A 26633-nucleotide genomic window follows, 5' to 3' on the forward strand; every position below is an offset into this window, starting at 1 on the left:
GCTCCTATGTGCAGAGTCCTCTGTGTGTAGACAGAAAATTACCTTGTCTATGGTCAGAGCTCAGCCTTCCTTGAAATGAGTGAAAACCCTCTCTTTATTCTGTCACTGTGGGGGTCATGCCAATGTAGTGACACCTGAAGTAGCAGGGAAGTCCAAAAGCACACAAAGTCTATGTGAGTCCAAGTAGTTTGTACTTTCATCTTCCTCAGGGTATAAATTGCACTACCTGGGAACTGAGGGTAACTTCTTTCCTTTATTGTGCCCTGAAAATGAGCTTGGATAAGGTCATCTGGGGGATAGAATACATTTCATGCTATTCAACTTCCAAATTTAACAACCTCACTCAAAAGCTTTGCAGCAGCAGATCTGGAGCTTGGGTGGCTTTAAGCAGGGATGTAATTCTCTGTCCAGATGTTAGCCAGGTTATCTTCCAGGTGTAAAACAGGCTCTGCTCAGAGCTTCTGCCTGTCCTTTACTGATCAGTGTTGCCTGAGCTGGTAGCAAAGCTGTGTGCTTGACATTAACTGGGTTATCTTCTCTCTGTTCCTGCAGCCTCCTATTTGTAGAGATACTCTTGGATTTTTTTTGCTCTTGTGAGAAATCTCTGGTAGAAGCAGGTTGAGCGCTTTGCTGTGATTGCAATGAGGTTTTTACTCCCTCTAATCTCTCCTGGGAGTGAGCTCCTCCATTGCAGGCCAGCTGCCAAGGAAGCTATCTGCTCTGCTCCAGGGCCTTGTTCTGGTCTATGGCAATTCCATTGCTCCTGAAACACGTGGTTTTCTCAGGCAGTCAGGAGGGACACAGCCAGCTCTTGGGTAGCTGGGACCTGTCCCTCAAAGAGCTCTGGCAACTGAGATGAGCTTTCAGAAGCTGGTTTCATATTTCTAAAGGCACCAGTGCTTAGAGGAATGGTTTGGGTGTACAGGCAGCTAGGGAACCATGACGTCTGAAAACAGAAATATTGCATTTTGAACTCATCTGTACTTTGGTAATTCTTCCTGCCACACTGCTTTGCAGCTGTCCAGCATGGCAGGGAACAAGTGTTAACACACCTTAGGGCATGTTGCCATCTTCTAGTCAACTTTTATGAAACAAAGATTTGAACACCCCTTAGAAGTCCTGTTCCTGGCTATAGCTGTGGTTTCTCACATCTTAGCAACAACCCCAGGGCTGGCCATCAACTAAAGCTGAATATATTTCACTGTTTCCAAAAAATATGTTTGGTTCTATACTTGTCTGTCTCACTCATGTGTTTATTGATTTGGACATGGAACCTTCCTTTGATGTCAAAAACCTCTTACTATTTTGTAAATTGGCACCAATTTTTCATCCTTTTTTATTTTTCTTTGAGTTGGCCTTTTTGCAATGATGTGCAGAGTTAAAAGTAAAAAAATGTGCTGTGGATGGGTTATCCCTTAGCAAACCCAGCCCTATGTCTACATAAAAGCAAAAGAACAGGGACTCTGACAATATGCAAAATGCTTGGGGGGCTCAGACTAAGACACAAATTGTAAAGAACTGTTCATTAAATGACAAGTTAATTTCAGGTAATGCCATGTGGTATCATGACAGTAGAATCTCTCCATCAGTATGGTGAAGGGGAAGAAGATCAGAATCAAAATCTGGTTTTCTGTTGAAAAAAATACTACTTTCCCTGGAGTTTGAGAGGGCTGATTATTTGGGGAAGATAAAAAGTATTTCAGTATTTCCCTGTACAGCTTTGAGTTATTTTCTGCAGCATGTTCTCTCTGAAGATCTTGAAACTTTTTTTTTTTTTTTTTTGGGTAAGGAGAAAACTCCTTGGTTTTCAAGTAATAAAAGAGAATTTTCTTGGCCCAAATCACCTGGTCAATTTGTGAGAAAGAGGTAGGAGCAGCACAAACAATTTATGACTTCACTGAAGAGCTGGCTCCTCGGGAGCCTCCTGTGAGATGGAGCGACCCTGCAGCAGTGAGCAGTGCTCTGAGGTGGGGCCTGACAGTGCTGTTGTCTGCTCAGGGCCTGGCATGGCTTGGCTGTCCCTAGGCCTGTCTGTAATAAACTCACTTAATTGAAGAGAGCAGGAGATCTGAGCTCCCGTGGTTGTGAGGCTCAGTGGGCAGAACAGCCCCTTCCTTCATGATGCAGCTGAACTCTCCCTGTGTCAAACACTGACCTGGGGCCCTGCACTTTGTTCCTGTTTCTTGTTAGTGAAATGAGTTTGATGGTCTCAGACTTACTAGTAAATGGTCTCTACTTCAAAACAAAGTGCAGTTGGTTTGGCAGGAGAGTCCCAGGTCTGACCTGAAACTAAATTACAGCTGACCCTGAGACAGTGAGGCCCCTGCAGGTCAGGGACAAGGGCATTGTCAGGACACTGGGAGCTTGCACTGTAATTAGCAGCAAAGGTATCAAATACCTCTGTTTCCAGCATTCCTGTCTTTAAAGCAACACAGGCATAAAATCTTAAAAACTACTGCAGCCTCACTAAAAACAAACCAAAAGGGAAGTAAGGCTCAACAGACTTCCACTGATTTGCTTTTTCTCTGTAAATCCCTCCCCATCTTACACTGTCTCCCACACTCCCTTGCTCTCCCAGCGTCTGGGAGTGAACTTGCCACACTCTGCATTACTTTCAAGGCTCCAGAATGACCAACACACTTGAGCATGCTTTGCCTGACAGCAGGAGTGTGTAAGAGCAGCTTTCCTACTTCAAAAACTTGTTTTACTCCAGAACTGTTCTGCTAGCAGCTGTCTGTTCTATTCCCAGGTTTCTTCAAACACCAGAGAGGCCCTTTTAGATTCACCCTTGAAAATGTGATTAAAATACACTTTCTGTTACAGGAACATTGTAGCATTTGGGAGAGCAAAACACTCCTACTGGTTTCCTGGGTGTCCAGCAGAGTGCCAGTAAACAGAGGCCAGGATGCATGGCAGTTAAAACCATACAAAAGGGATAAATTACAGAGCCTTGTGCTTTTGACATGGTCACCTGTGCCACTAACAATCCCAGACCTTGTGTGTGCACCATGGGACACCACGAGCTTGTTTTGCAGAAAATGCTGTGTGCTGAGAGCTCTCCCAGGCCTTCTTTGGAAGGGGAATGTTTACTTTTTTCCAGCTTCTTTCAAACATTTAAAATCAGTGGGAAGTTTTGGAAGACGCCTCACTATTTCCATCCATCACAAGTGGGCAGGTTCCAAAGCCCAAGGGTGTCTGTGAAGCAGTACACGTGGTTACCTCCAGAAGGGAAAGGCTAGAGCAGGGCAGGACATACTGCACAGGGATTCCAAAAACACCCGTGTAATCAGATTACAAGTCCAGTGAGTCAAGATGTCTTAAACCAGGGTATGATCCCTCTATTTCACGTGTAACTCATCAGAGTCCTTTCTTCTGATGTCTCTTCCTGCAAAAAGGAGTGCAGAATTGCTCATTGAATAATTGGGAATATGGCATAGAGATGGAACTAAAATCTTAAACAATTTTTGCCTGAGCCTTAAGCATTTTTTAATGTTACAATACTAATATTACTTAAATGTTTAATGTTACTAATCTCCATTTTAATTAATGTAGCTAACAGAAACTTTGAATTGTAGAGGTTACTGTTTCATTCATACTTTTACTAAAGGGATAGTTTCAGTACACATTTCACACCTCCTCTGTGAGAGAGGTTTTGTGCTGCTCCTCTGTGACCCTGCTTTGGAAGGAGTATCTCCATGTCGTCTGTCTTAGCCTTGTGCTAAATAATGCCTTGGCCAGTTACTTTGGAGGGGGCTGGTCCTTAGCTGTTGCAGTGCCTTGGCCACCAGCCAGCTGGGAGCTCTGAGGAACACAGTTTGTGAATCACTACTTACTCCTGGTGGGAAAAGGCTCAGTGACTCAGTTTACTTCAGCTCGTGGAACTGCATGGGCATGAGGTAGGTGGGGAAACTTCTGCCTGGAACTGAAAAAGCCCCAACAAACCAAAAAAACACACACCCTCCTCACCCCCCCCAAAAAAAACCCCAAACCAACCAAAAACCACCAAAACAAAACAAAACCCAAACCAAAATAGAAAAAAAAAAAAAAAAGAAAAAAAAAGGAAAAAAGAAAATGGCATAAGAACCCTAAGGTAGCAAAATCAGCCTTGAGGGAAATCCACAGCAGGCAAAGGCGTGAAAAGATAAATGCTTTAAGGCTGTGAAAAGTGAGAAAAAGATGGGCAAGGATGGACAAGTAGCAGCATGAGCAAAGTATTTCCCACTAGACTTTAAGCAGCACAGAATGAGAGCTTCTCTTCAGTTAGAGGTCAGCTCACAGAGTGTGTGGGCAGGGGAATCGCTGTGTCTTGGGACCAAGGAACAGATTTTGAGCCTTTTCTAGTTCCAAACACATTTAAAAGCTGGTGAGGGTTGCTGAAACTAGAGTATTTAGTAACAGCCATCTCATTTCACATTCCCTAGCCTGGAAGGATTGGGAGCCTGAGTGAAGATGTGCCCTGTGGTGAGGGAAGCCCTTCCTCTCTGAAGGACACCACTCCCAGAGTATCTGTGCTGGGTGCACTGCTGTAGAAAACCAGTTCTGAGTATAGCACACACTGGGTGAGTGTGTGCCTTGAGTGGCCTGTTCTGCAGCAAACAGGAGAATGAGCAGGGACGAGTGACCGCAGGTGCACCTGGACCCTGGCAGCCCCTCTCCTTTCCCTCCAGCAGGGAGGAGGCTCAGGCAGCAGTGACGTGTCCAGAGCAGCTAAGCCTCTCCTGCAATCTGAGGATGGGAGCTTTGCCTGGGAAGACACTGGTGTCCGTCTTGATTAGGATGTGATGCCTGATGTAAGTCATGTGACAAGTACAAACAAAATACCTTGGCAAAACCTTGAGGAACCAGGACAGGCTGAGCTGCTTAGGAAGATTTACAGAGTGTATTTCTGTCCTGTATACTTGCCTTGGTCTGAACCTTTCTCATCTCAGGAGCTCCAGCATGCACCCTGGATTTTAAAGATGCTTTTTTTTCTGTTCTTTCCTCCAAATAATCCGCAAACCTTCTGAATGTTGTGCTGTTAAGTTTAACAGTCACTTAGTCCCTGTTACTTTACACCATCATAGTACCTGAATGCTATAATGTTGTCCTCTGAGAAGTGCCATTGGGATTTGTGGAGCAGAGGTCCCATCATCTTAGATTAGAAAATAAGTCTTGAAGAAATGGGAGAGTTAAAAGCCAGTGTGAGTGCTATAGCAGAGTAGGAAATCGATTATATCCTGAAAGAGAGGGGATGAAGAAACAGCTTCTGCTTGCTCAGCTCCTGTTCATGTGTTGAGCCAAAAGTTCTCTGTTTGCTCCTCTGAGTGCTTCCTTCTGGAGCTGCTCTGGGTCAGTGCCAGGACCCAGATTTCTGCCTCCTGCAAGCATCTCAGCAGGGAATCCAGTCCTTCCCTTGAGTCCTGCTCTCCCCTTGTTCCTCTATTCTCTTGGACTCGACCTTCTTTAAGGCAGATTTTAGAGGTCCTTGCCTTGGTGCTGACTTCATCCCCAGATTAATAATTCACACACACGTCAGACCTGCAGAGGATGTGCAGGTGCACGGATAGTGCAGCATCACTGCCTGAGCCAGTGCAGGAGCCCAGCACACCGGGCAGCCAGGCACCAGCAGTGTCTCTGCAAGGAGACATTGGAAATGCTGTGCTGGCTGACGTGGTGTGTTTGGGGCTCACCCTGCCCCTCTTCCACTGGGATACAGCATTTTATTTTAAATTCAGGACTTTAATACTTGGTTAAAATGTTAATAAGGAAATCCCTTTTGTATAAGGTGGCTGGCAGCTCTCAAACCTGACTCGGAATTTTTTTCTGTTACCCCTCTTCACCCAGCTCTCCCAAATGCCTTCTCAGTCTGGTGGTATTTGGTCAGCCTGGCCCCATGCTGCACTGTCACTTGCCCTGATATGAACCCATGGACCAAAGCCCTTAAATTTCTGTTATTCCTCTTCTCTAGGCTCCATCTATGCATGTAATGTGCAAGAGCAAAACAGGGTATAATCACCAAACTGACATTTGTTTAATTTATTCTTCAAAATTTTCATGAATGGGAATTCCCTGGCCTTCCTGGCTCCCCACTCCCATCTTTAGCCATCCTTATAGTTACTAGTTTCTCCCGACACATTTATCTCTTTCTGTGTCAACTAAACCTATTGCCTTACCTTCAGTGAGCATTAGAAACAATTTAATCAATCTTCTTTAAAAGAGTCCAGCACATCTGGTGGATTTTGCTTGCATCCATCCTCATCTCTCTTTTCTAATGGTGGGGAAACGAGTCCCTGTGTATCCAACCATAGGAGGTTCTGAGCTTCCAGGTGAGGAGAGGAAGAATGGGAGGCAATGCTCTGCTTCTCAGCTGGGGAAGAGCTTCCTAACAGAGGATGCCCTCAGACAGGGCATAGGAAGTGAAGACTGGGAAGAGGTTAGGTAGGAGAAAGGACAGAGCAGAAAGCAGTGGCTGATTGAAGGCTGGGACAAACTCTAAGAGGTTAGAGGGAAGGTGGAGCTCAGGGCACTTTCAAGGAGACTGGTCTAATTTTTTTAATCTGTTGTTGCTTTCTGTCACTTTTTATGCAGTCTTTGGAGTATTAAAAAAAATAATTAATGGGAAATGAAAATGTTTCCATCTGTTCCTTGGGGAGGGGGGTCCTTTGCAGGCTGCTGCAGAGAGGGGGCACCTGGCTGCTGCCGTGCTGGGCACACTCCATGCATGCAACAGCTCCTGTTAGAGCTCAGCAGCCAGGGCTTCCTCTCTCGTTTGCTGGACTGATTTAGATAGGATCATGGAGACTAGACGCCACGTAGTAGTTTTTAGAGTTTGTAGAGAGGGAGAATAGCAGGCAGAGCTCTCTGATTTTTCCCTTAGCCATCATTTCCAGGACAGCGGGTGGAAGCCTGCAATCTCCTACTGTCCTTCAGAGACCTCTCTGGTTTTGCTGTTTTATGCTGAATCCCTACACTGAATTTACTACGTTGCAAGTTCTCTTGATGCTTTATTTTTCAGCCCCTGCAGACTTCTTTCCCTTTTTTCCCCATGAGGCTCCAGTTTCTCTTGCTGCTTTGTGGTAATTGGGGTGATCTCCTTCCTTCCTCACTACTTTTCCAGTTATCCCAGTTGTCTCTATTTACTCTTGCTATCCTCTTTCTCCTGCTTTTTATTAACACCTATTCTTGCATGCCACCCTATTCCTCTTCTGTATTCCCACCCATCCTATTCTTCAGTGCTCTGCACCATGTGAACCCCCATGAATCTTGCTCCCTGAGGTTTCTTATATGAATTAAAGAAGTCCTTGGTGCATTTGCAGTCATTTGTCTCTTCCTGTTGCTGACTCTGTCCCTCCTCCCACCTGAGTGGAATCTGAATAATTTAATTTCCCTAAATAGCTCCTCTGCCTGTGTGCCTGACTCTTGCCCCGAGCCAGCTCCTGCCAGGCAGGAGCAGTGGGTTCCCTTCGAGGTAGACACCCCTGGCTGCCTCATGCATGGGCTAGCAGGGTTTTGCCATCAGCCTTTCCAGACGGTCAGCATCCTTCCTAAAGCAGGCGTGAGAAGCACCAGAAGCCACTGCCAGAGCCAGGCAATGCCCCCAGGCTGCCCATGGAGCCGCAGTTAGTGCCTTCAAGGTTTGCATCTTCAGCACTGTAATGCAAGTGTTACAAAAATTATTTCAATTCCAGTTCAAATTTGTTTATTCACTGTCCAAACTAAATGAAAAGTGAAACTTTTCATGGTCCCTGACTGTCAAAACCTCCCAGCTACAGACAGGTCTCCAAGACTTCTCTCCTTAAGCTTTATATGACGAGGAGGAAAAGAGGCGGCTGCTCTCCCTGACCCTCCCCTAACCTCCACTTTTTGGAACCTCCCTCTCACCATGAATAACTCCAGTGTCTGCCACTGGTGCTGGGCAGCGCTTTGCCAATCATCCTCCTCAGCAGGAAGTGGACATGATTTTGATAGTGTCACTCTACCACACATGAGACACTGAATAGCAGCAAGAAAACTGAGCAGTTTTGTTAATCTCGCTGGTGTTTGGCAACCTCTCAGCAGCAGCCACAGAGGCACTACAGCTGTCTGTCTGCAGCCCCAGCAATACAATGCTGCATTATTTTATATTCGGCAGATCATCTTTCCAATCATAAGGTCTGGAATGTTTTATATGTTTACTTCTCTATGAGGAAAGCTTCCTACTGTCACTAATCAGCAGATTTTTCAAGACCCACTGTCCTGTGCATTACAGAGATAAATGAATTGATACTTACAAAGCACTTCGGGGTCCTAAGGTGGAAATACAAAATATCATGTGTATGTTTTGGAAACAACCTTGGAATAAGTTACATGGTAGGTTACTGTGTCATTACCAGTGATGCAAGTCCAACCACATCCTCCAAATCTTCCTGAAGACTCATTTTTTTTTCCTCTGGTCGTCACAGATGTTAAGTTAACATTGATCCTGTTCTCCCCTCTCCAATATTATTTTGTTGGAGAAAAAGTGAATAAAATAATCAACATTAAAAAAAGACAATGAAGCATTTTAACAGTGTACCTCAGAGTGTTCAACTTGTACTGTCTTAAAAATAACATGTTCAAAATTATAGTAATGCACTGGTAGCAAACCAAGAGAGGTTATCCTTTAGTGAGTCCAACACTGAGCTCTTGTTTCTTTTTTTCCTCTTGTTTTTAATTAGCATTAGTAGTGTGCCTAGGTTGGACAATTATGGAACATAAACCCTGTGCCAGGTGACTTCAAATTGTTAGTTAGCTCCCCCTTTAAAGTATTTGCCCTCCAAATGGGAGAGAGCAGGTGCTGGGAAGAAGCAAACATCACAGAGTTTGGGCAGTGTGGCAGGAGGCTGTGGTGGCTCTGGCAGCCCAGCTTTGTCCCGGTTTCTCAGGACATGCAAGGGGAGATGGCTGGGGTGCTGCCCCAGCACCGCTGCCTCCACTGGCTCTGCACTCCTGCCAGCTGCAGTACCACCTCTGCATGTCATTATTTAGATTTCCCTGCTGCACCAGCCCTGCTGCCTCTCAGGGCACCTCCACCCAAAGTGATGACTTCAGCCCTGTGGAATGAAGAGTGAGTTATTCTGGAGAAGCAGCTCAACCTGGACCAGTGGCAGCAGGAGCTGGGATGCTGCACAGCTCCCAGGGGCAGCTACTAAAGCTCTGGCGTTGAGTGTGTTGCTGTGCCCAAGCACAGGGCTAGGGCACAGGACAGGATCCTGAACCAGCTCAGGAAATGGGGTGGGTGAGCGGTGGCAGAGCTAGGGGTCAGAGGATGGATTTAACTCAGAGTTGCAGCCCATGTGACAAAGATACTGTTGCAAAGTATTGTTATAACAAAGGTGTAGTGGTTCCTCTCCAAGGAGAGGATGTGTACTGGGATGTGGAAGAACAGTCATGAGAGAGGGGGAAGAAAGGTCAAATGAGGATGGCACTGACCTGAGCTGTCAATACCTTGCTTTAGGCAGTGAGAGGGTACAGGGGGGAACACATGCTGGAAGGAGCAGAGCCAGGGATGCCTGTGGGAAGTATTTGGCATCACAGTAGCATATGCCTGGAATCTAGTGATACCCTCTTGACATGAGAAGGGGTCACAGCACTGTCACCAGAGGTTTTGAGGACTGCTGTGTTCTGATATGCCACAGATGCAAACAAGTGCCTTCTCCCAGAGCTGCTTGGTACAGTCAGGCAAAGTTTCAGCTCTCCTCTTGACTCCAGCTTCACAGGTCTTTCATTTGCTCCTTGCTGAGCTCCTCCAGCCACCCGGGCTGAGTTGCCCAAGAGCAGAGGCGGGGTGCACAGACCTGCTCGAGAAGCAGCATGTGAATGAACTTGTGTGGCAGTGGAACTCCAATGGAGCTCGGCACGGGTCTGTCAGCCTGAATGAGTGAGAAACTGCGCGGTGCCTTGGGGACCAGGCTACCCCCTTCCCAGTGAGCCGCGGGCAGAGAGGAGCGGCTGGGCTCTGCATACCTGGTGCTGCGGGGCTCGGCGGTGCCCAGCAGCAGCTCTGCCCCGGGTCCTGCAGCCTGGGCACTGCCGTGCGGGGCAGCAAGCGGCGAGGCCGGGGAGCCCCTGACCCCTGCAGGGTCCCCGTGGGCTGCCAAGGGACACGGAGATACCAGGGCTCCGAGAAGGCGCCTCGACTCCCCGCTGCCCGGTCGGGATCCCGGGGTGAGCAGGGCAGTCCTGGTCCCGACCTCGAAGCGCCCTCGGCGGCGGCGAAGCACCGTGAGGAACAGGGCCAGGGTCTCCGGGGTCCGCCGCAGCGAGCCCGAGCGCACCGGGCCGGGCCTGGCTCCGTCGCCCTTTGTCCGCTGCCCCGGGGCAGGTGCGGGCGGCGCGGCCAGGGACAAAGCGGCTGCGGGCTCCGGGCTGCTCCTGCCGCCGCCGAGCCCGGGGTCGGGCGCTCTCCCCCGGCGCGGTGCGGGCGCGGCTCCCGGCACTCGGCCCCGGTGCCGCCGGCGGGTTTTATGCGCCGGGCGGCCGGCGGGCCGGCGGGGGTGGGAGGAGCCGGGCAGGTTGTGCCCGCCGGGCCCTCCTCCCTCGCTCCCTCCCCGCCCGGCGGAGAGGGGTCGGGGGAGGGGGCAGCATGGCCTGTCCGTCCGGCCCCTTTTCCAGCGCTCATCTGCCCCGGGAGTGCGGCGCCGCTCCTCGCAGGGAGAAGAGGTCCGAATGGAGACAGACGGCAGCCAGCCCGGCCTCGCCTCCCCGGACTCCCCGCACGACCCCTGGTACCTCCGCAGCGGCGGCCACCGGCCACCCCCAGCGCCCCCCCCGGCCCGGCCGCGGCAGCCCCCTCCCCCGGCCCCGGCCGCCCGGCCCGGGCAGGCGCGGCGGCGGCGGAGGCAGCGGCGGCGGCGGTGCCGCTGCCAACATGGCCGATCCGCGCCCTCCCCTCCCCGCGCGGCCCCGCCGCCGCTGCCGCCACCCCCGCGGGGTGCCGCGGCCCCCCGGCGCGGCCCCGCTCACGGCTCTCCCCTTCCTCCCGCAGCAAAATGTTCATCGGGGGACTGAGCTGGCAGACCACGCAAGGTGAGCGTCGCGGGGCCCCGCACCTGCCGCCGGGGCCGGGGGTGGCGGAGCTGGGGCTGAGCCCGGGGGGGGTGCGGCGAGGCCGGGACGGGACGGGACACCCACGGTGGGTGCTGTACTTGCAGAGGGCTTGCGGGAGTACTTCAGCCAGTTCGGCGAGGTGAAGGAGTGCCTGGTGATGCGGGACCCGCTGACAAAGAGATCCAGGTGAGAGGCCGGGCCCGCGCCTCCCTTCGCCCCCGCCGCGGCCCGACCGCCACTTTAACCAACTTTCTCTCTTCTCTCCGCATCCCCTCTTCTGCCCGGGCTGCGGGGCTCAGGGGCTTCGGGTTCGTCACGTTCATGGACCAGGCTGGCGTCGACAAGGTCCTGGCCCAATCCAGACATGAACTGGACTCCAAGACGGTGAGATGACTTCTCTCATCTCAGGGGTGCATTTACCGGCGGAACGGCTGTGCTCGGAGCAGCCGTCGATTGTAGTGTTTGATTTCCAGTTAGAGGTTGTAAACTATTGATTCCTGATACGGATCGATCGTTCCCTTCTCTGTCCCGCTTGCCGGCGGGTAGCCTAGCTGCCTCCCGAGCACAGGGCTCACCGTGTGCCGATTCCTGGTGTGGGTCTGTGCATCCTGGTGATGGTTTTCTTCTCGCTTGTTGGTTGCAAGGCCCATCCGGGCAGTGACTGTAGCCCTCTCGAAGCTGGGACTCCTGAACACGTTTGGGATGAGGATTTGCCCCGGGAAATAAGACGTGGCTGCGTTCGGAGAGAGGGAAGCCGCCCTTTCATCCTGTGTGCTGCTGAGCACTGATCCCTCCTCAGGGGTGCTGTTCCCAGCGCCCAGGCCCTGCTTCCCTGGCCATGGTGGCCTGTGCATCCCCCCTTCCCGGCAGAGAGCCCTCATTCTGTGCACCCCAGAGACTCTCTTGTGGTTTCCCCAGGTGAAGTTTTTGTATTGGTCATAGGGGTTCAGGACTTTATTGTCTCCAAGTGTGGCCAGTATCTGCCCATGTGGGCTACCACCAGCTTCTTGGAGCGGCTGCTGCTCCAGCTCTCACTCTGCAAGTTTGGGTGATGAGGATCCCTGGCTGGGCCAGCAGAAGGATTTGGTGGCTCATTGAGCTAGTGGCGTAAGGTGGTGGGTCCTGCCTTGTGAATCTGTGGTGCTCAGGAGAAGTGCAGACTGTTTTGAGGGGTGGGGGTGAGATGTCTGAGTGGGAGGTCCCTTCTCTTTAGTTTCAGTGACTTGCCTTCCCCTGAATTCCTTTTCCTTATTGCTGCCCTGGGGTGAAGGTGAGGGTAGGGATGGGGGGAGTGGCGGGGGCTGCAGGGGGGTGGCATGGTGAGGGGGGCATGTTCTGGCTCCAGGCAGGGGCTGCTGAGGAGTCCAACTGCAGAGTTTTATTTCTTGCAGTGCGTGGCCCAGGCGTCCTAGTCTTTATCTTGGCAGAAGGAGAGGGCGGGAGAGCGAGACCCTCTTTCTTAGGGTTTACGGCATGAGTTGCAGCAAGATTTATGTCTGTTCCTGTTTAACTGCCTGGATCGCTCCCTTTGATGTGCACAGGTCCTTCCTCCTCACGGGAGCTCCTGGTTAAACCCACCCCAGCCCTCCTGGCTGAGGCTGGGTCCCAAGGACTCCCAGCCCTCCTCCTTCCAGTAGTGATGTGAAGTGAATTTTGTTCTGAGGGGGGGTTTATAGTAATATCTTTTGAGAAGGGCCCAGGGTTTTCTTTTTCTTTTTTTTTTTCATTAGCCTTTGTAAACACAGTGTCTGATCAGCTAGTCCTGTCTTGAGGCTGTGGGCTGGCATAGACCCCTCATGAAAAGGCAAGTGATGGATGTTGGTTGTAGCACTAATCCTGGAGTGTTTCAGAGCTGGGAGCGAGCTGAAATCCACGTTGTCCATTCTTCTCCCCAAGCCGCCGCTGCCGGCTGCGCGAAGGCGCTCTGCAGCCCCCGGTGCAGCCCCCGGTGCAGCCCATGGTGCAGCCCACGGGGCAGCCCTCCCACGCGGGCAGGGAGGGCCGGCGGGCGCTGCAGGAGAACAGAAGGGCCTGGTGGCGTGCGGGGACCGGCCAGCCATTGAAATTCCCTGCTGCATCTGCTCTGCTCGGCCCGCCGCACGCCACAGAGAATGGGGACAGTTTCGCCACAACCTTCTTTGTTAGGAACTTTGGTCCTCTTCCCCCCTCATTCTTATTTTTTGTTTAGTGCAGTTTTCAGCTGGGTCAGATGTTTTGGGGTGTTTAGCCTTGTGAGAGGTTGATCTTACGGGATCATATGGAAGCTCCCTATGCCTTTTCCCTGCTGAGGTGAAAGGCTTTGCTGTGAATCATGGGTTAAATGACACAAACTGATCTAAATCTTAATTTAGAGTTTCATAAAACTTTGCAGGAAAAAGCCTGGTGTCCTGTAAGGACAGCCTTCTCATGGGGCTTGGTGTCTCCTGGCAAAGACCATCTGATAGACAGTGTCTGCTCAACTTGTTGCTTCATTGTCTTCTGATTCTTCCTACCCTAATGAAGGCGGTTGTCCCAATTCTTTGGGGCAGCCTTGTTCTTTTCAGACTCCTCTTTGTTTGTTAGCTAGATAGCAGACTACAGGGTTATTTTTGAAAATACTTGATATGAGAATTGGCTTTACAGTCTCAAGGTGAAAGATTTGCGTGACTTTGTAAAGCTGCAGCTGGCCGCTGCCTTGAGCTGCTTCTTTACACGCTCTGGGAAGAGCACTTGGCAGTGCTGGGTCATCCCCTCGTTTCTTTGTTGCCGTTGTTGAGTTTTTGCTGGGTTTGAATTTTGTGGTGGAGGGAGTGATCTGCAGCTCCCCGGCAGTGCAGGGCAGAGGTAGAGACAGAGGTACAAATGAAAGAACAAACCGGGACCTGATGTCTCGCAGGTCCTTCCCAGCCTTCTCTGTGCTTTGGGACACTGATACCAGCTAGGCTAACACGGCAGTTATGACCTGAGCTGTGAAATGGGGCTGGGGGTGGCCTGAAGAGCATTACTAAGGACCTGGCTGGCCTGTTGGTACACCTGCAACTTCAGTGGGATTCCTCAATACCAAAGTCTTGTGGGGTGAACTGGAAGCAGTTTCAGCTCAGGTGACTTCCATTCACTGCAGCCTGATCTGGGGTTTTGTTTTTTGGATACAATCTGAGCAGTTCTGAATGCTCTTAGCAGATTTCTATCTGGGTTTGTAAAAAGGATCCATTACGTCAGTGGGTGACACTGAAACACAATTCCTCCAGGGCTATTTGTTTTAACACCAGAAATGAGAGAATAAGGTACCAGTGCCTTTGCTTTAATTAGGAGAGACTCCAGCAGCCAAGGAGCAGTCCAGTTTGAGTAACTTGAGTCCGGCACCGAACTCGCTCCCCTCTGCATGTTCCCAGGGCTGTGCCTGCAATCAGTCACCCCAGCCTCCCTCTACCTGCAACAATAGCTGGTTGTGCAGAAGAATTTGTGAAATGACTGCCTGCTCTCTCCAGCCAGGAGGACACGTTATCTCTGCCCAGTTGATCACACTCAGGGTAATGAGAAAATGAGGCTGAGCTTAGCATTGCTGAGTATGAAAGCATCTTATTGGCAGGAGCTGAATGACACTGGCTGAGAAGTAAAAGACAGTAGATTATTGTTTTTGCTTATTATCTGCCATCAACCTCCTGGTCTCCTGCCGTCCCCTGTCCTCAGAATTCGCTGTGGGTGTCTGCACTAGCCAGGAAGCAGTGGGGAGGGGGGGTGTGCCTGGGGAAGGGAGGGCCTGGATGGTTCCGATGCCCCAGGGAGGCACTGGAGGGTATGCTAATCTGCTGGTGCATGGAGCTTGGGGAGCAAGGTTTATTTTTGAATTTATTTGTGCTCTTCAGTTTTGCCCGTGTTTACCTACGTGCTGAGTTTATTTATGTTGTAAGCTGTGAGTCAGGATGGAGGTGGGGAAGGCAGGGAGAGGAGCTGGTGGAAGGGCACAGGGGGGCCGAGCTCCGGGGCTGTGAGACAAGTAAAAGGATGCGGGACGGGAGGGCAGCCAGGCTGGAAAGCTGAACAAAGCAGCCAGAGGAGCTGGAGAAACACAGCTTCCTTTTGGGCTGTTGGAGCTGCTGAGCTGATGGGACAATGCTCCAGGCTGCCCTCCCAGCTGCAGCCTGTCCAAGTGTGGGGATGAGCCAAACCTGCCTTTACCACAGGTCTTTATAAGCTGATTTGTAGGTCTGGATCTTCCCCGATGTGATGTAACTTTACAGGAGTTGCTGTAAAATTAGGCTATAAAGAAAGAAGTGGTGGCTGAGGAGGAGAGAAGGCTTTGTGGGCGTTTGGCTTGCAGCTGCATTAGTGTTGTCCCAGCTTTTGTGGTGGTGTGAGGCCGATGCAGGCACGCGCCCGTCCGTGCCGAGCCCGGCAGAACACGCGGCACCTGGATGGCGGCGCGGGCCCGGCTGCTCCGGCCAGCAGCAGGTTTATAGGGAAGCTGAACAGGCACAATGGAGGCTGAGCCCGCGGAGGGAGGGAGGAGGGAGGGAGGGAGGCATCACGGCTTTGTGTGCAGCGCGGCCTGGGGAGAGGGGCAGCACGATCCCTGCGGCCGCAGCCTCTGCAGCCGGCTGGCCTGGGCTCCTCGGGTTAATTTGTGCCATCCTGTCTGCTCTTTTATTGCTTCTTTTTGTCTGCTCTTCAGTCTGTGTTTGAAGGGATGAAATGTTTGGGGATTTTGTGCTGCTTCTTTTCTGTCTTGTTACTACCCAGATGAACTCTGTACTTGTAGGAAGAGTGAAGGGTGAGAGCAAAAAAGGCAAAAGGAATCACTTTTAATATGAGGCTGGTGATGCAAGGCACCCGGGGGCTGGCCAAGCGGGAGGGTGCAGCCCAGCCTGTTAATCCCAGCATGTGATGGACTCTCAGTGCATCTGCCCAGCGCTCAGCTGGAGATGGACCACTGCATGCTGGGACTTGTAGTCTCCCTGGGTTACACCTTACTAAGAGGGAAAGATGTCTGCAGCCAGCTTCATTTTATGCACCTCAGGTGGATTCTTTGGGTTTTTAGCAAGGTGCCACATGGGCAGAGACAGCTGCACACATGGAGGAAACCCTGTGTCTGTAAATAGGCAGGAAAAGTGTGTTCACCTGTTCTTCCCCACATCTCTTTCAGATTGACCCGAAGGTAGCGTTCCCTCGCCGAGCACAGCCCAAGGTAAGCACTGTGGGCAGCCCTTGTGTCACAAAGGGCAAAATTTGTGGTGGTGAACTTGTCCTTCTGTGCAAGGTGGCAATGCATGCAACAGAGTTGCTGCTGGGGATGCTCAGGACTCACCTGGAGCGCAGTGCTGGGAGTGTGCATGGCCCTGAAGCAATCGGGAGGCCCCTTGGTTGTACTTCTGGATGCACTAGATAGAGCTGGTGGATTAAATGCTGCCCAGGGTGACCTTAGGCCTTCTGAGGCTGCAGACAATGGTTGGAAGTTCCAGGCCTTTGGAGATATGGAACAGCTCCATGCTGTGATGAGACACAGGTAGAAGAGTGTCGTGTGTGCACCTGTGTGTGATGAATAGGTGTATGGCAGGGAAAGTGAGAAGGATTTCACTTTGTGAAATGCCCTTGTGTGCTTCAGCACTGGAAAAGGCAAAAGGAGTTTGGTGTTGGATCTTACCTACAAGAGGCTCTGGCATTAAAATGCACAGTGGCAGGAACTTTTTCCAAGTGTGTAGCTAAAAACTTATAGCCAGCAGCACACTGGAAACTTGCCTTTAGACTTTGGGTCTTCCTTTAACTTGGCTCTTGGATGTGAGTTTTAAAGTTTATAGTCTGTGTTCCAAGTGCTGTTAGGGGTGAAAGCTGGGGAGAAGCTGTGTGGAGAAGCAGAGGGGAAAGAGGAGACTGGTGCTGGGAGGGAAGTAAGGGGTTCAGGCACTGAGAACAATTGGTGAGCAGGTATCCCAAGTAACTGGAGCCAGGAAGCACATGGTAGGAATTGGGTTAATTCCATTAAGCAGTTTGGTGACAGAAGGTGCTTTAGTGTTAGAACGGGCTGCTCTCCAAGGCAGGGAATTGCTGCGGATTAGCCCTATGCTCCTTGGGGTAATTAGGACCATGTGTTCCTCTGAGAGCAGGGGTGTAGCCAAGCAGCTAAGGGGAGGATGCAGCTGGAGAGCTGGTTCAAAGGATGTCGGTGTGCCTCAGCCTGGCAGCCATGGCCCCTCTCAGGGTAGTTAGTTTTCTTCCTTGTCCCAGCTGTGTCAGTGACAAGTGGCAGAGGGATCTTGTCTTTACCTTCTTGCAGAGGCAAAAGTGATTTAACTGGGTGTTGACGGGGCTCCATTTAAGTGACTGGAGAATGATAGTGAAGTGAGGCTTATTCCATTTCAGAGTGGAAGGCTGTGCAGTTTATGGGGTGGAAGGGCAAAGCCTGGGGAACCTGCCTGTCATGGCAGGCTTCCTGCCACTCTGGGAACAGAGCAGGTACCCCTGGGATTGCCTGGAAGAAGCTGGCTGTGCACAGTGGCAGGGCTGGGGAAGGGACAGCTGTGCCCCACACATTTGGGGTGGTATCACAGTGCCAAGGGAGTGGTGGCAGGTTGGTGAGGGAAGAGGCTGGTAATTGTCTGATGAGGAGGTGGTGGCTGGGTGCTGGCACGTGTGGTGGGCTCTGTGAAGACAAGAGCAGGAATCTGCTGTGGGATTACACATCTACCAGCTGTGTTTGGCCAGGGGCTTCAAGAAGTTGGAAGCTCAGCTGCAGCAAAGGGAAAAGCTCTTCCCAGCAGCAGAGGGGAGTTAGTGGCCTTTTGAGTCTCGTTCTCTGCTCGCTCTGGGTTTATTTGGTGAATTCCTGTCCTTCCCTTTTCCAGATGGTGACCCGAACGAAGAAGATATTTGTGGGTGGTCTGTCTGTGAACACTACTGTGGAGGATGTGAAACAATACTTCGAGCAGTTCGGGAAGGTAAGTCTCCTGAGTGATGTTGGATCAAAGCTGTTGCTTCTGGGGCAAAAGGGGTTTTCTGAACTTTTGTGGGGGCGGGATTAGAAGCTTGAGTCTTTTGCAAGGGTTAAGTAGATTAAAGGTCAGTTACAGATGCTGGCTGGCTGTAATGTCCTTGTAGGGGCTACAGCCAGTGACTCCTGCCCTGTGGTGATTTGAAACAGAGTTTATCCTTGTTCCCAGAGTTGCTAGGACCTCAGCTATGGGAAATTTTTCCCTGTCCAAAGCCTCTTGTGGCTCACAGATTTGCAGTTTGTTCAAACGCTGGAGGAAGGTTTGTAGACACTCCTAACAGAGTGGCTGCTTTATCAAACCTCTGATTTTGGCCTGTTTCTAACTCAAAACCTTGTGGTTTATTTTTCAATAATCCTTTATTAAAAATAAGGCTTTTGGTCCTGAAACTTCTGCTGAGTCTTGGGCAAGTAGTGGTGTAAGTTTTGTGTAGTTGACTAAAGTTTGGCACTAAGGCTGTCTCCTGTGATGGTCTGGCTCTTCTGTGGCTGGTGGTGCCTCAGGAAAGGGCTCCTGTGGCTGGAAGTCACTTGTGCCATGGTCCATGACAGAGAGGTGTGTGAATTGTGAGACTGGACTGAATCTGAGGATTGAAGGGAGCTCAGTTGTGACCTTTCAGCTGCAGAGGTTGTCAGCATCTCCAGGAGTGATATCAGCAGGATTAGACTGAAGGATCCCAAGATTTTTAATGGGATTAGGAGCTGAAGGGGGTCATCGTACCCAAGTGCCGAGCGTGGTCACCTCTGTGGGCAGGACATTGTGACTGTTTCACTGTTGTTCAGTGGAGTTGTGCATGTTTGCTCTTTGGGGCAGGAAATGTTGGATTCTGCAGCTCTTGGAACCTTCCTGCCCAGTTAGGAGGGAAGAGCATGGTTTGGTGACTGGTGACCCAGCTAGAATGTTGCTGATAGAATGATGGTCATGGAGGGCAGTGCCATGGAAGCTGCAGGGTGGCATGAAGTCTTGGTATAAATTTTCTTTTGAAATTTCCTGCAAAAGGGTGATGTCATGCTAAGGCACACTAATTAATTAAAAGAAAAGGAGTTTTGTAACCAGATTTGCCATATTGCTGAAACTTTTGGGTATAAAGTTTGGGACAAGTATCTGCTCAGAACCTTTGTTCAGCTTCTGAAGCCAAATTTGCATGTCCTGGTGTGCAAAGTGGGACTGTGTTCACTTCTAAGAGAAAGTGGTTGGATATCCTCATGTTTGCCAGATGGTAGCTCTCTGGTTTCATTTTCTAGAAGAAATAGGCAAACTCTGTTGTGTCCTCAAGAGCTTTTACATGGTATCCTCAAGGGTGCCACCACTAAAAGTGGTGGTGTTCATGTGTCTGTGCAGGCTGAAGGCTGTTTGACTTGCAAGTTCTCCTCTGCTGCTGATGGATGTGTTTGATAGGAAAACAAATTGTCTTTGGCATAATCCCCTTTTAACCTTGACTGTATCCTTGCTAATTCAAAGGAGCATGTCACAGGGCACTCAGTTTACAGGCAGTTACAGCTGCTCTAGTCTGAGCAGTCCTTTCTAGCTCTTTTGGGGTGCTGTTATGTTTCTCTTGTTTAATGGTTGTGTGCTGAGAGGTGTTCTGATGTCAGGTGACTGGCAAGGACTGGTTGTGTGAGACTTTTTCCTGGAGTGGGCAGGAGGGAGAGTTCTGCACAGTGATTCATTTCTGAAGAACCAGTGTCCTGGGCAACATGCAGAGCTTCAAGTCTGTGTGAGGCTGAAGCAGTTGTCCCCTTAGCTCTGGGGAGTTCCCATGGGGCTGGTCAGGTTGACTTGTCATTTTCAGGGCAATTTTCTGACTCATCTGTTCACTTCAGATGAGAGACTCTTCAGAGCTCTTGTGTAGAGCATCGTTCCTGGCCTGTAACCATCTTCCAGACTAAGCCTCAAATAATTCACCCATGGCCAGGAAAATTGTTTCCTGAGAGATTCTCTACAGTAGATAGCTTGATATGGCTGATAGGTGGGATCAGTGGAAAAGTGCATTTCAGAGGAAAGCCTTGTGGCCTTCACCTCTGGAGTTCTGAGCTCTGAATGTGCCATTGGATGGTTTGTAGGGCTAAGCCTGTTGCCTTCATGGAAAACATGATTTTGATGCACAGTCTCTTTTGGTGGCTCTTTATGATGTGCTGGGGCCTCCCAGGTTTCAGAAGTCTCCTAGAATCCTGTCTTTATGGGGGTCCTAGGCACCACGAGTGGTCTTCATCTCTTGGATTTATGGCATCTTTAAGTGAGAGGTGCTGAAGCTTCAGTCATGGTATCCTCATCCCAGAAAATGTTTTTTTTCATTAAGAGTTTCCAATTCATTTGGGTCCAGCACTGCATCTGGAACTGTATCAGGACTGTGTAAAAAGGAACTGCTAAGGATGCTCTTTTAAAGCATTTCTTTAGGGGACTTACCTTATTAGGAAAGAGCTTTGTAACAATTCCCTTCTCTTTGAAGTGGCCCCACAGTTGCCTAGGACATGGCAGGACAAACATTGCTCCTCTTTCCTCCTGCCTGTCCAGGGAAGGCACAGGACACTTAGGATCTAGAGAGGAGAGAGCCAGAGCACCAAGTCATCCTGTCTCGATCCCTCAAGCTCAAGGTGCCGGGGTTCCAGGGGTGAGTTTTAGTCAGTTGTTGAGAATGCAGTGGCAAGCTCAGTTTGGATGTTGGCTTCAGGGGGAGATCGTGCTTTGCTTGTGAGGACAGGGGAGTCCAGGCTGCTGTATGGCTTTTGCATGAAGGTTTTTATGTCACCCTCAGGCCACAAGCCTGAGTGTGTCTCAGATTTGCCACCACTTAAGGTCTTCAAATTAGGATAGATGCTTTTGAAAAATATATTTTAGCCCAGATAGAAAGCATGTACATGCTGAAGGAATTACAAGAGGAAGTGCTATGGCCTGCAGAACAGATGAGGTCAAATTAGATTATCATAATGTTCTCTCCAGTTCAAATCCGTGAACTGCAGCTCACAAGTCTGCCAAGGTGGTTGGTGTCGGTGCATCTCGGGTCAGAGGCAGCACACCTCCTACGTCCATTAGCAGGGAAAAAATGGAAGTTTAGTTGTGCTGCAAAGGAAATAGTTTTCTATTTCATTAGACAAAAGTCACAAATGTGATTTTTCCATTTTGACATTTCTGCTTATTCTCTTATTTTTGTTTTGTTTTGTTTTCTTTGCTCGTTGTGTCCAAAACCTTCTCTCACCTTTGTAAAATGGAAGTGGCAAAAAAAAAGGTGAAAATGACTGAAAAGGAAATCCATGACTATTACTTAGTGATAAAGCAAGAAAGGGAGAGACTGACACCCCAGTTCTTCATATCAAAACTTGGTTTTAACAGGCACAAAAGGTGAAGCTTCAAAGAGGATCCCAAATACAGTGTGTCTCTGCTTCAAAGATGAATCACTTTTGGGTTTTTTCCTTTCCAAAACTCTGACTAAAATATATGGGCCGCTGTTTTCCTGAGAAAGAAAATACAAAGGTGTTGGTTTTTTGGGTTTTGTTTTTTTTTTTTTTTTTAGTACAGAGAGAGAGAGGCTGACAAGTGATCTCAAGCTGGCTGTGGTTTGTCAGGTGCAGCTGCGAGGGCTTTGAGCATAGCGGGATCTCTAGAAAACACCTCTCTGGTTCCAGAACTTGAGTCTCTCTGAGATCCAGCTCAGGCCACGCACATGCTTTCTAAAGGAGATTATTTTTTCAACTGTAGGACAGAAGTCCTGGAAAGACTTTCATTCACAGTATGTGTAGCCAAGTAGTTTGGCTTAAGTTGGATAGTGTTGAAGATGTTTAGACAGCAAAAGGAATTATTTCAACAGCTTCTCTAGATTCAGGCTACCACCCTCACTGAAACCTGCCACAGAAAGAGAGGAGGAAGGTGTCTTGCATCTACCACCTCAGGCACAGCTAGTCTTCTGTCTAGTTCAACATGTATGAGAATGCCAGAGGAGCTCAAGTTGCAGCTTCCTCCTTTGCTACTTCGACCTGTGGGAACATGTTGTTCTGTATTATTTTTGGGGAGGAAAAGGAGTTGTCCATCAGAGTAATTTCTGTGGACTGTTGGGTCTCTGATCTTGTCAGCAAGGTTATTTGTTTCAAATCAAAACTGAAAAAACTCAGATCATCTTTCTAATGCAAGAGTTAGTCTGATGAAGTTTTGTGGTAGAGAAAGTCATATAAATTGCAAGATTGGAGGAAGCTTAGAACAAATAAAGTAATTTTATCATGGAGCATATCTACACTGTGAAATCTTTGCCGCAGGATATTGTTGCTAAAATTTACATAGGCTCCAAAATGATTGGGTAAATTCATGGAAGGTCTTTTAACATACACAGACACCCCTTTGAATTCAGAAAATCTCCAAATCACAAATAGCTTGGATGGGGATGTAGTGTTCTGGGCTCTGTGGTAATATCCTTACCTTATCTTTATGTTCTTCCAGAATTGTCTGTTGGTTGGTATCTTGGGAGATTTTGGGCAAGGCAGAGCTATGCTCTAACTTGATGCAGCTGGTCTTTTGTTTGTCATCAGGAGAGAAGCTATCTTAACAGAAACTAGAAGTGCAGAGATCCTGGAAGAAGTGGGGGCCTGCACCCAAATCAGGTTTTTGAACTCATGGTTTTGTTGTGTGCTTTTATATTTGGTGAAGCTGCAGTGCAGGAAATACATTCACAGTGACGTCTTTGCATGACTCACTAATCAGTTGCAGCACCAAGGGTGCTTGGAAAGTGCTTAAAACCAGTCTGCATCTCTCACTGGGCCTGAGGTAATTGTGTGTGGATGAGTCGGTCATGAAAGCTTGGCCTCTCTGTGAGGCAGCTCTTGCCCAGGGAGAGAGAGATCTCCTCTCTAAAAATACCCTGGAAGCTAGCAAGAAAAAAGATCTGGGGTCTGAGAGGGTTCTGACCTTTAGGCTGCCATCTAATACTCCATCCAAATTGTGGACCTGAGAGGTCCTGAGGTCTCACTGGGGTGATGGCTGTTACTGTTGTGATGAGGGAAGATCACAGTATCTGAGGTGCTGGATCAGATGAGGTCTGTAGTCTGTCATAAATGCATGCTCATGTACTCCTGCCAGAAGAATGGAGTGGTTGACTTAGGTGTATGAAATGAGTTTTCCCTGCCAACTAATGGGAAAACCTTCAGATACTGATGGCATATGTCTTTAAGGAAGACTTGTTTCTGTGCTTACAGTGGCCATGATTTTCCTCACTTTGGATTGGGAGAATGTTAATTAATTAATCCTTAATCTGCCTCTCTCTGGAAATTTCAGGGATCAAAGCTACTTGTCAACCTGCTGTGGATTTCCAAACTGGATTTTGGATTTTCTTCCACAGATCAGAGGGCAATTTATGTAAATTCTCACACATAACATGGTTGCCATGAACAGATGGGGAGGGGAGGAGAAGGGGAATCTGATCACCTCTCTTGTGGCAGTAGCAGTTTGGCCTGTGGTAACAATGCCTCTGGAACAAAGGGTTCTCTGTGCTCCGCATCTGGTAGGCACACAGCCAAAACCACTCTGGCACTAATGGTCACTCAGGTCTTCTGGGGTTCATCTGATATTTGCCTGTGTGAGAGCGGGCAAGGACACCTGGACAGGCTGTTCTGCTCTCCTGTGGCACGGAGCAGGCTCTGTCCCCTTGGCCAAGTCTCACTCCCAGGGTTCTGTGAGTGGGTCTGCAGAGTGGGCTAAGAAGGGTCCTAATGGCACAGCCCACCTGCTCCCTGGAGCCAGGCTCTTTGTCCATGCATCCTCCTCCCTGGAACTGGCCTGTCCTGTTTGTGCAGCTGGGAGACCCTCACAGGGCTGTTAATGCTGTCTGTCTCTTGACAGGATGGCTGACTGGTTTCTAGATAGTTTGGTTTCTATTTTCCACATGGAAGCTGTCTCAACAGTTAGTATTTTTCTGCCAAACTTTACTACAAAAATGTTGCTGTGATTCCTTCTAGGACCAGCTCAGATATTTTTATTTGCAGTTCAGGTGGAAGATGTCCATCTCCACAAACCCTCTGCTTGAATATTTAAAACTTTCAAAATCTACCTTTGTGAAAGTGCATCCAACATTTCCTATCAAACTGGTATTGAAAATTATTATTTTATTAAATCTGCATGAAGATGTCATTGGCTTCCCCCATGGCAGATAACTAAGAATGAAGCAGGAAAATTGAAAGATATTAGAGTGGAATTAAACTTCTGAAAATCCTCAGATATTTTGGCCAAGGCTGGATGCATCATTTGTGATTATGGCACCTTTAAGTGAGAGGTGCTGAAGCTGCAGTCATGGTATCCTCATCTCAGAAAACGTTTTTTTCAGACAGACATTTTCCTAGTAATTTGTGTGTAGTGGTACTTCTAGAATTGCATTGGGACTGTGTGAAAACGAACTCCTTTTAAAGCATTTATTTGGGGGACTTATCCTCTGAGGAAAGGGCTTTCTCTGAGTGAACTCTGTTCACTTTTCTTCCAAGTAGCCTCACAGTTTATTAGCACCTGGCAGGACAAACATTGCTCCTCTTTCCTCCTGCCTGTCCAGGGAAGGCACAGGAACACTTAGGATCTAGAGAGGAGAGAGCCAGAGCACCAAGTCATCCTGTCTCGATCCCTCAAGCTCAAGGTGCCAGGGTTCAAGGGGTGAGTTTTAGTCAATTGTTGAGAATGCAGTGGCAAGCTCAGTTTGGATGTTGGCTTCAGGGGCAGATCATGCTTTGCTTGTGAGGACAGGGGAGTCCAGGCTGCTGGATGGCTTTTGCATGAAGGTTTGTATGTCACCCTCAGGCCACAAGCCTGAGTGTATCTCAGATTTGCCACCACTTAAGGTCTTTAAATTAGGATAGATGCTTTTGAAAAATATATTTTAGCCCCAACAGAAAGCATGCAAAAAATCACTCCTCTTTTTTTTTTCCCTTCTTATTTAGGGAAGGCATAGGAACATTTAGGACCTAGAAAGCAGGGGGCACCAAGTCATCCTGTCTTGATTCCTCTAGCTCAAGGTACCAGGATCTTGGGGGTGATCATTTACAGGACATGGGGGAATGGCTTCAAACTGGAAGAGAATAGGTTTACATTGGATCTCAGGATGAAGTTCTTCCCCCGTGGCACAGGCCCAGAGACCCTGTGGCTGCCCCATCTCGGGGCAGCTTCAAGGCCAGGCTGGACCGGGCTTGCAGCGACCTGGAATGTGTCCCTGCACAGAGCCGCGGGCTGGAGCGAGGTGATGAATCCCTCGGGAATGCCGGTTCGCCCGTGCTGGGTGCCGGAGGCCCCGTTGGGTGTCTCCGGAGGCCGGGCAGGCCGCGGGCGCGGAGCGCGGCGGGGCGGCTTTGTGAGCGCTAATCCGGGCCGCAGCTGCCATGGCGGCCGCGTTGCCATCGCGACGGCCCCGCCGGCGGCCGCCTTTGTTGGGGCCCGGCCGGGAAGGGCCCGGCGCGGGGCGGCGGGAGCGAGGAGCGGGGGTGGGGGCACGGCGGTGTTCGCCACCACAATAGCTGCCCACGCACGGCGGGGGGCGGCTCCAGAGCCGGTGCAGGCAGGGCTCGGGTGGGTGCGGGGTGTGGTGCCTCAGAGTGGGCTCTGCGCACGTTATCCATGGGATGAGACTCGTGTGTGTCCCCTGTAGCAAGGGTCAGGGGGGATCTGGGCCCTGCTTTACTCACAGGTGTATGCTGAGACCACCCAACTCAGCCCACAGGCTGCCTTGAAAGGAGACATAAAGATGGTCATGTGTAGGTTTTAATGGCAATAAAATATATCAGTTACAGCCATACACAGAATTGAAGCCCTGGAGTTGTGCGCATATACACCTATATATATATATACACGCGCGTACTTATGTACTGTATAAGATTTAGTTTTTAGAAGGAAACAGCTTTCAAATAGAGTACATGTGTTACAATAAATATGTCTTTGCAAGGCAAGTACATTTTGGAGTGCTGGGTGGACATCTCAAAGCAGAGCCATCAGAAAAAGCACAGAAGGAGGAAGGCTGCAGCTCTCCTCACAGCATGCTGTGGGATGAAGTGGTTGCACATCTTCTTTCTCTGAGTGCTTGAGCGCTGTGGCAGTGCCCAGCCATTGCCTGGGATATTGCTGTGCCAGGAGTTTGTGTGGAAGTGCAGTGGGCTCTGCCACTTGCAGTTGCTCCTGCTTCCCAGGCTCTGCAGAGAGGAGGGCTGGTCAGGCAGAGTAAGCCAGCAGTGGGCCTGTGCTCACTGACACTGGTTTGGTTTTTTCCCTCACGCCCAGCTCTCATTGTGATGGGTTTGTGGTCTCCAGCTACCTGAGCTAGAAGTGGCACTGCCTCAGAGTGCCTTTGACACAGCTTTCTCCCGGTGTTTACTGGGGAGGAGAACACCTGTTTCTCCAGCCTTTTTGTGAACTGGATGGGGGAAATGGATCTAGATTTTAAAATGAGGAAAACCAGACAATAAAACCTGTTGAACTTTTCTTAAGACATGTCGAGTTTCCCTCCAGCACATCACAGTTGTGCTGTACCATGAAGGGAAATGGTGCAGATGTGGGAGCAAGTGGTGATGGGGAATGACAGCATGAGGAGCTACCCTCAGCCCATCTCCTTAACTGTGTGCACTGGGAAGCTGCTGAGGAGTTGCTTCGGGTCTGTGTCAAGGCTTATGTCCC

The 26633-nt window shown here is 49.7% G+C and overlaps 1 protein-coding gene and 1 long non-coding RNA gene across 15 annotated transcripts in view; one reads left to right on the forward strand and one right to left on the reverse strand.

Annotated features, from left to right (window-relative positions):
- MSI1 (musashi RNA binding protein 1) overlaps positions 1-26633 on the forward strand; it is a 74029-nt gene that overhangs the window by 33331 nt on the left and 14065 nt on the right. For 4 of the 12 annotated variants that reach the window (XM_064392332.1, XM_064392333.1, XM_064392334.1 and 1 more), the window contains 5 exons: positions 10985-11025; positions 11151-11232; positions 11346-11430; positions 16169-16210; positions 17865-17957. In XM_064392332.1, coding sequence (XP_064248402.1) covers positions 10985-11025; positions 11151-11232; positions 11346-11430; positions 16169-16210; positions 17865-17957 — 343 coding nt within the window. Of the gene's footprint in view, positions 1-10473; positions 10725-10984; positions 11026-11150; positions 11233-11345; positions 11431-16168; positions 16211-17864; positions 17958-26633 lie in introns of those variants that run through there. The other 8 variants (XM_064392336.1, XM_064392337.1, XM_064392338.1 and 5 more) reach the window with 3 other exon arrangements.
- LOC135282504 (uncharacterized) lies at positions 20097-25361 on the reverse strand. Of its 3 annotated transcripts, none has more exons than XR_010348632.1 (5): positions 25170-25360; positions 24938-25041; positions 23418-24555; positions 20415-23065; positions 20097-20339 (listed from the first exon to the last, which is right to left on the reverse strand). It is a non-coding gene; the product is annotated as an uncharacterized LOC135282504 (long non-coding RNA). The 3 variants fall into 3 exon arrangements; XR_010348633.1 differs by having other exon boundaries at positions 20415-20514; positions 22902-24555; positions 25170-25357; XR_010348631.1 differs by having other exon boundaries at positions 20415-24555; positions 25170-25361.

Source organism: Passer domesticus, chromosome 17 (assembly GCF_036417665.1).
Source record: "Passer domesticus isolate bPasDom1 chromosome 17, bPasDom1.hap1, whole genome shotgun sequence".
NCBI lineage: Eukaryota > Metazoa > Chordata > Aves > Passeriformes > Passeridae > Passer > Passer domesticus.